Raw genomic sequence first — 8,138 nt, 5'->3', positions numbered from 1 at the left:
TCTGTTGTTGCCTTTTATTGCACTGAAATGATTCAAATTAGAAAATAAATGTTAATATCAGCCAAAAATAAACAGAGAAATTATAAAAAGCTGTTTTCTTTAAGAAGGGAAAAACGTTACATGATCCACCGTCCACCGAAAACAAGACAGTCTTTATGTTTCTGTGGAGGAAACCAGAGTCCAGTTCAGCTGAATGAACCGGGTTCTGGTTCCCTCTGTTCATTTCAGAGATCATTTGAAGACACAGAAGGTTCCTCCTTTGAGGTTTTGTTGAATTGAGGACCAGTTGCCTGCGTCCGGCATCGACTCCTCCATGAAGACGAGCGTCTTCCTGCAGCAGCTCAGATTACTGGACCTCCAGCATCAGAATAAAGACCAATCAGGATCAAACTGTGTTAACGGAGTCAGAGTTCTGCCACAAAGCTCGATGGTAAAAGGTTTAGTTGTTTTGTGTCTGTCTGCTCAGATTCTGCTGTTCCTGCTGAATGATTGTTCCTCTCCACTGTTGCCATGTGCTTCCTCTGTTTGAGGGATATAAACTAAAAAAGCCAAATAACAGATGAAAACCTTTAGTTTTAACCGTTTTATTTTACACAACATAACAACACGGTACATGTTGTCTTTTTCTGTACAGAAGCTTTCTGGGAGCTGGTGACCAACACAGGCTGAAGTAAACCAATGTCAGTGAAAAGCTCACAAGATATTCACGTTTTCTTTTTCTTCTCATGTTTAAAAATAACAATTTCATAAGTGGTCCATTAAAATGTTCGTCTGTTTGTTACTTCTTGTCTTTATATGTCAAGAAAATGTCAGAACTCCCCATTAGGTAAGAAAGGCTATGTGTGAAATCCGTCTCTTCCTTAGTGGTGTCCGGTTCCTCCGGAGCTGAAGTCATAAATCCAGATCCAGTTACTGCCAGGGAGGGTCTGCTAGTGCAAAAGAAGGCACCGACTGCTGTTCTCTTGCCACAAAATGGGTGCATACTGTATGCAAGTGTGCAACTGTTAAAATGATGTGCTTTTCTTCTTGCTGCAGGGTTCTTCATCTTCTTTCCCTTTATTAATTTCCCTTTTGTGGTGCTTTCAGATAAGGTGAGTGTGAATTCAGAAATGACGTGGCAAGCTCATTGTCTTGTTTTTGTTCTTTTGTGCTATAAAGTGGATCCAGTAAGACAATTCCAACGCTACGAGACAAGGCATGTTATCCATTTACCAAAGGATAATGTCAAGGTGGAGAACAAAACCGTAAACAGAATACGAGAAACAAGATGAAAAGAAAGAGGTAAAAAACTTTCATCCGGAAAACATGTTCAATCAAATCAAACACATAAAAACACAATTCAAACGTGAAAACAAACTGAGAACTGATTCAGAGGCTGACCGGCTCTTCATGTGGAAAAACAAACCCAGACGCACCGCAGACACACAAACAGCTCAACAACACGAGGGAACCAGAGTTCCTGTGACGGTTCAGTTCAAACTGTGCTTTCTAAGAACCAGTCCGACTTGCAGCGCCCTCTCTCCGAGTCGCCGTCCTCCTCTTTAGACGGCAGCATCCCGCTCATGGACTGGCTCCGTTTGTTCCGCATCACGCGGCCCAGCTTGGCCCCTCCGGGCCTCTGATGGGGCGACTGAGTTTTTGCGCCTTCTTCGCTGAGCGAGTACCTCCTCCTCGCCCTGCTCCGGCCTCCCTCCTCCGTGGGGAGAGTCTGGTATTTAGCAGAGGAGGAGACGGCGCGAGGAGCCCGGCGCAGGACAGGCGTTTCTCTGAACCGCATGGAAGGAACCGGGCTGGGGGCCAACAGGGGCCCGGAGAACGGCGAGGGGACGAAGGGAGGCGGCGGGGTTTTGTTGAGACTGGTGGAGTTGTTGCGGTTGGTGTTGAGGTTCTCCAGCGGGGCGGAGGACGGGGTAGAAGAGGGCAGAGGGCGAGGAGAGGAGGGCGGCGGGCGGCTCTCGGGCTGAACGGGAGCCGGCTTCCTCTTGGACTTGTGCAGGGACCCGGAGGGGGCGGTGGGCGACCCGACGCCAGTCAGAGGTCTCTGCTCAGCCACTTTGTCCCGGTCTTCACCGCCGGCCGTGGGGCTCCGCGCCGCCCAGCTCGGGCTCAGGACAGACGTGGCTGTGGAGCAGTCAGACGACTGAGTGAGCGCGTCCTTCTCCCCGGGTCCCACCGCCACCACCGCGCCGCTCTTTTTCTTTAAGCCTGCAGACAAATCATCCAACCCAACTGATCCGTGTTTAGAGGAGCTGGGAGTGACGGCGCAGCCATGTGACTGCTGCCCGTTGGTCTGCGAGTGGACGTTGGTCATCGACATGGAAACGCCTTTGCCACCTTCACCAGGGTTACAAACCTGAGGAGTAAAATGGAAGGAAAAAAGGTTTTAGCCTCTGGAAGAGCTTTAGTGACACTTTTATTAAATTAAGGTCAGTTAAAACAATCTGCACGTTATATTTCATCATAATATTTTACACTCCAACATCGGGATTAATCTGTTGTCAAAATGCAACCAAAGCAGCTGCAGCCACAGAGCCTTTCTGGATAAAATGATTCATGTAGTGGATTTTATTTTCATCTAGGACTGAAAGCATTAATGGGATTAATCCTGATGAATCAATCTATTAATCATTTATTGCAGAAGAAAGATTAAAATGACCATTTGCTGAAAGAACAACACAAATCTGTACAAAAATATGTAGATTCTACATTTCAAATAAAAAACCCTTTTTGTCTGTAAATATGTTCTACCAGGACATTTAGTCTCTGGTTAAAAACAACACAAGTAAACAAATAAACAGCTTTTATTTGTGTTAAGAGAGAAATTAAAATAAAATTGATTTCTTCTTGAAAACTTTTAAAAACCATTCTGCCGACAGATGAGATGAAAAGCTGCGGTGCACCTCGTTCCATCTGCACTAAAAGTGCATTTCAGAAACAGCCTCTGGGCAACAGTAAAGCACGGTGGTGGCAGTGTGGTGATCTGGGCCTGGGAGACCTGCTGTGATAAATGGAACCATGAGTTCTGCTGTCGACCCAACCGGGCCTCAACAGCAGGAAAATGATGAAAACACACCAGCAGGTTCCCCTCAGGATGGCTAAAGAAAACCATGACTTAAGATTGGCCTAGTCAAAGTCGATGCTGTGGCATGACTTAAAAAGGCCATTGTTGTTTAAAAACTTCATTGTGGCTGAAGTAGAAAGATTCTGCAAAGATAAGTGGGTCATCATTCCTCCACAGCTGGAAAAGATTCACAAACTGATTGTTGCCAGTTTTTATTTTTGTGGATTAATCATCTTTTACACCAATACATGCACATTTATTCATCTTCATCTCTGCTCATGTGAGACAAGTCTTCCTGTCCTCACCCACCTTGTAGCGAATCATCAGGATGATGATGAAGACGAGCACCGAGGCGACGATTATCCCTCCGATGATGATGATCATCGTCCCACCGAGGAACTGGGACTGCATGAAGTGGCAGCGCATGTACTCCGACTCGGTGGTGAACTGCACGCAGCCCACCACGCGCGTTGCCGTTAGCGACGTGATGACGTCATCGTAGATGGCCAGCACACACAGGTCGTACTGAGTCCCCGCGGCCAGGTTGTTGACCAGGAAGTTCTCGCTTGACGGAGGAATCATTCTGGAGCAGAGGGAGAGGAAACGTTCATTTCAACATAAATGTTTCTGTGATTAATAAAATCACAGTGAATCCACTACATCAGTCATTTTCACCGGGTTTTAGTGCTTTGAGTGGCTTCGTCACCAAGAACCGCTTTGATGCCGACCTGCCTCATATTATCGATACATTCAGCACAAAATAAGAGAATCGACCAAGATTCATTAATCATACAAGTTAAAATGTAATGCAGGAAGTTGAGGCTCCAGTGTTTGGACTCCATTAATTGCCTTTTAATTAAACCTTTTTTCAACCCAATTCAAAAACCAATTTTGATAATTAATTGATTAAACACACATATGAGGTCAACAAGACATTTATTGTTTAATCTGTTATTTAGGCTTATTTTATTTTATAATCCAACTAAATGAATTTGTCACTTTTGAAATTTAATTTCACTTTATAATTATTCTCATCTCATCAAGCCCATTTATTTTATTCACACTGCATTTCGTTTTCAGTCAATATATGAAATACATTGTGGCAAAAAGCACTACTAGCAAAATACTTTAAAAAATGTATTCTTGCAAAAATATGAAGTTTATCTTGATCATTTAAAAAATGTAAATTTTAATTATTTGCACATGTAGGGAAACACAGAGCTGACTGAGGTTTTCTCCTGACTGCAGTTTTCACTCTGAACTGCCTGTCAGCTTTCTGGAACGTCCTCATTAAATTGCTAATCAAATTTCTGATTAAATGCAGCAGGGCGGCTGGTTGGCGGCTGGTTGGCGGCTGGCCCGGGCCGGGCCGGGCCGGGCCGGGCGGCCTCCACTCCTCTCCGGCCGCCCGGCCCGGTTAAAGCTTCTGGTTTACAGCTGAGCTCAGTGAAGGTTAGGAGACATGTTGGGGTTTAATGGTCAGTATTAAGAGCTCCAGGATAAATGTAGCAGTAGGTCACCGTGCCCTTAGCTGAACAGCATAATCCTGTAAGGTGTGTGTGTGTGTGTGTGTTGGTGCAACCCCATGAATGCTAATAGGAGCATCTAAATGTTAGATGACTGCTGTCTTCCTGCTCGATGTTTTAATCACCATAACGAGGAACCTGAGCTAAACACGGATTTAACTCGACACACTTAAAGTGACATTGAAGCCTGCAGGTTAATGGCAGGAGCCAATGTCACTAAATCCTACGAGCTCACACACAAGTGGCCACATTTATATACAACACAGACAGAGATTAATCTGCCTAATATTGCTGTGGCTGCGGGCTTCATTTGGCTGTAATAATGAGAGCGCTTCTGTCACATTAGTCAGCATTAAGTAATGGGAAACATTTTTCTCTCTGGTTTTTACCTCTGTAAGGCCAGCTCTCTGGGCTCAGTGTTTACCGACTCATTAAAACTTTAAATCCCTGAATATGCATTAAAACATGTACCAACAAAACAGTGAATATTATGTTGGTGGATATATTTACTTTATCAGGCACTGAGAAGAACCTGCAGGGAAACAGAAGATGTGAAACGAGGAGCTGCAGTTTCATGATGTAAAATCAAAACCAAACCTTTGGTTTGTGTTGTTTTCCTAACAGTTCATTTATTTTTGCTTCAACCGTTTTCAGCTTCATGTTCATGGAAAATCCCACGAACTGGACAGAACTGGTCCGGCTCTCAGCTGGGTTTTCCAGAAAACATTTAGGGATGGGATTTAATCCAGGTTTGTGAATTATGGCTCTTTGCCCAGGGCTCCACTGAGTCAGGGACCAACACAAGCTGGAAGAAAACAAAAAGCACTTTTCTATTTTATGACACATTTTGTAAGAACTTGTGTTTTTACACCAGAGCTGGTAAAGTAGAAGTTAATATCTGATTCAAGTAAATTACAGGAACGTGTTACTGTCTCTTTAAGACTCTGGACTGAATTTGATAATCTACATGTCAAAAGTGGAGTCTGAGTGAAACCTCAACCTTTGACCTCAGCCTGGTTCTCCAGATGTTCCCGTCCTGAATGCTGGACCAGCTTTTGGAGAAGAAGGTTGAAGGTTTTGTAGTTTTATTGTGATAAAACTCAGAATCAGAATCAGCCGTGGCCCTCAGTTCTTCTGTTACTCTGACCATCTGCTGACCCGAACTGGTCCTGACTCATCATCAGCCCTGTTGGCACATTTCACAATGTCTGTCATAAACTTTTCTGTTTGGAGTAATAATTCAGTCTTTGGCAGTTTCATTGCAAAATGAAATGTTGGGAAATTCAGAGAGAGAAAACATTCAGATTTTTGCACCAATCCGCATTTTAATCTCAGGCTCCAATTATCCCTCATTCTTGACTGCTGATTGTTTAAATCACTGTTTGTGAAACTTATGCAGAAACGTCATTTTCTCCAAAATGAAAATAAGATTAATATTTAAATGTTTTACCTTCTCAGCAGCACAAGAACCGCCAGCCAAGAGTTATGAGCTGGAGTTTCCATGTTACCCAGAATAAAACTCTGATTTCCAACTGCAGGTGAATGCATCATGTAACAGAACCCAGTTAATTAACATGTTGGGCTGGATTTAAAAAAGATAAATGAAAAGTAAAATGAGATTATTCTTAACATCTATTTGACAGGAATGGATCCTCAAAACCTGGTTCAGTTCAGCTGCTAAAGTATCAGAACTTTGTAAAGTGAAGACTTAAGATATTGTAGCAGAAAAATAATACATGAAATGTATTTATTGTAGCAGTTAGCTGATGGTTATGGTGGCAGGAACAGGAACACGCAGATTAAAACCAACAGGAAGTGTTTCTGGGATCAGGAGGAAACCTCCACAGGCCGACGGAGACCAGGGGCACCTTCTACAGGAAACACCTGTTACAGCTGCAACACATAAAAATGACTAACTGTTTCCCTGCCTGGTGCATGGGAGTGTTTCTACAACCAACCACAGTCGTCATGGAAACCAGATGTTAAAGCTCGTTTTACCGAATGCCAAACAGCTCAGCGAACACAGCAGCATGTTGCTTCATGACAAAGGAGCTCCAGCCTGAAGGGTCACTGAGGTTGCTATGGTTACGGATCCCGAAGGCGGAGCTGGAAGTCTAATTATGCGTAACGCTTCCTGGTTTGCTTGGCCTGTTTTTCCAACGTATTCACATGAATGAAAGCCATTCCTCCAAGAAACCATTAGCTGCATGAGTCTGGCTGTCACACAGGCCAGATGAGACGCTGTCCAGTCTGACCAGTCTGACCAGTAAAGCCGTTTGTAAGGCCGTCAGCGTCAGTGTGTGACCTGAGCATCATCACAGGAAACCCACAATAAATCTGCTTCTCTGCTTGATGAACTCAGAATAGTTCATGTCAAAACATTTCATTTCCTTTGTGTGAGATTCTTTTTCTTTCTTTCTTTCTTTCCTTCTTTCTTTCTTTCTTTCTTTCTTTCTTTCTTTCTTTCTTTCTTTCTTTCTTTCTTTCTTTCTTTCTTTCTTTCTTTCTTTCTTTCTTTCTTTCTTTCTTTCTTTCTTTCTTTCTTTCTGTCTGTCTGTCTGTCTGTCTGTCTTTCTTTCTTTCTTTCTTTCTTTCTTTCTTTCTTTCTTTCTTTCTTTCTTTCTTTCTTTCTTTCTTTCTTTCTTTCTTTCTGTCTGTCTTTCTTTCTTTCTTTCTTTCTTTCTTTCTTTCTTTCTTTCTTTCTTTCTTTCTTTCTTTCTTTCTTTCTTTCTTTCTTTCTTTCTTTCTTTGCCGTCTTGTTGATGGTGTGAGCCTGGAGCTTTGTGATCTCATCCAAACTGACTCATTCATTGTTCCTAATTTCTTTGTCTGGGTCGGATCTTGCTGCCAGTATTTCGAACCCTACAGTGGGCAGATGATTGCCTTGGCCGACACTATTACACTAATCTATCTGCTGTGCTCTGCCAAGCCCTCAGCCCAGAGCAGCCGCGGTGTGTGTGTGTGTGTGAGACACAACAGAGACGATGCCTGCCTGCATGTTGAGGTAAGCACAACCAGTTCTGCCTTTCCATCTGAAGCATCTGGATGTCGTTTAGAGCGACCAGCAGCTGTCATGGCCGCCGCGTCCGCCAACAGGCTGGTCGGTGTTCTACCAGCGTTCATCACTGATGCAGCGCCACACGGTGATGAACTCAACCCTTCACTCATCCCTGGATGCCAGGCTTGCCTTCCAGCAGTAATCAACTCCAGATCCTCTCTGCAGAGCCAGACTCAGCTTTTTGTCTCAAGACAAATGAACGGCTCATTCAGTGAACACAATACAGGGTTGTTCTATTTGGGGCCATTTCACTTGATTAAACATTGTGCGAAGCCTGAAGGCCACAAACACATTACTCCAGGAAAGGAATAAAAAAAGCATTGAAGTCGGCGACTTGACAAAAAACCAACGTTTTCTGGTTGAACTGCAGCCGCGTGATAAGAAGTCAGAGGTTCTAATAACTGAGCTGCTCTCTCACCCTCAGCAGCCGGAGAGCTGGGAGGAAACTCAGGCAGTTCAGAGATTCAGAGAAGATATTTCACTGGCTTCAGGG

At 43.8% G+C, this 8,138-nt stretch overlaps 1 protein-coding gene across 1 annotated transcript in view; it reads right to left on the bottom strand.

The window, feature by feature from the left end:
- Positions 1 to 568: 568 nt before the first annotated feature.
- LOC106932438 (leucine-rich repeat and fibronectin type-III domain-containing protein 5) overlaps positions 569 to 8,138 on the bottom strand; it is an 84,374-nt gene continuing 76,804 nt past the window's right edge. Inside the window, exons 9-10 of the mRNA XM_088002638.1 lie at positions 3,371 to 3,644; positions 569 to 2,353 (exon numbers count right to left, since the gene is read on the bottom strand). Of these exons, the coding sequence (XP_087858764.1) occupies positions 1,475 to 2,353; positions 3,371 to 3,644 (1,153 nt within the window). The 3' untranslated portion in view covers positions 569 to 1,474. The remainder of the gene's footprint in view (positions 2,354 to 3,370; positions 3,645 to 8,138) is intronic.

This window comes from Poecilia mexicana, unplaced genomic scaffold, assembly GCF_051168715.1.
Source record: "Poecilia mexicana isolate PSO_F unplaced genomic scaffold, ASM5116871v1 scaffold_22, whole genome shotgun sequence".
Lineage (NCBI taxonomy): Eukaryota > Metazoa > Chordata > Actinopteri > Cyprinodontiformes > Poeciliidae > Poecilia > Poecilia mexicana.
This window is presented reverse-complemented; position numbering and strand designations above follow the sequence as displayed.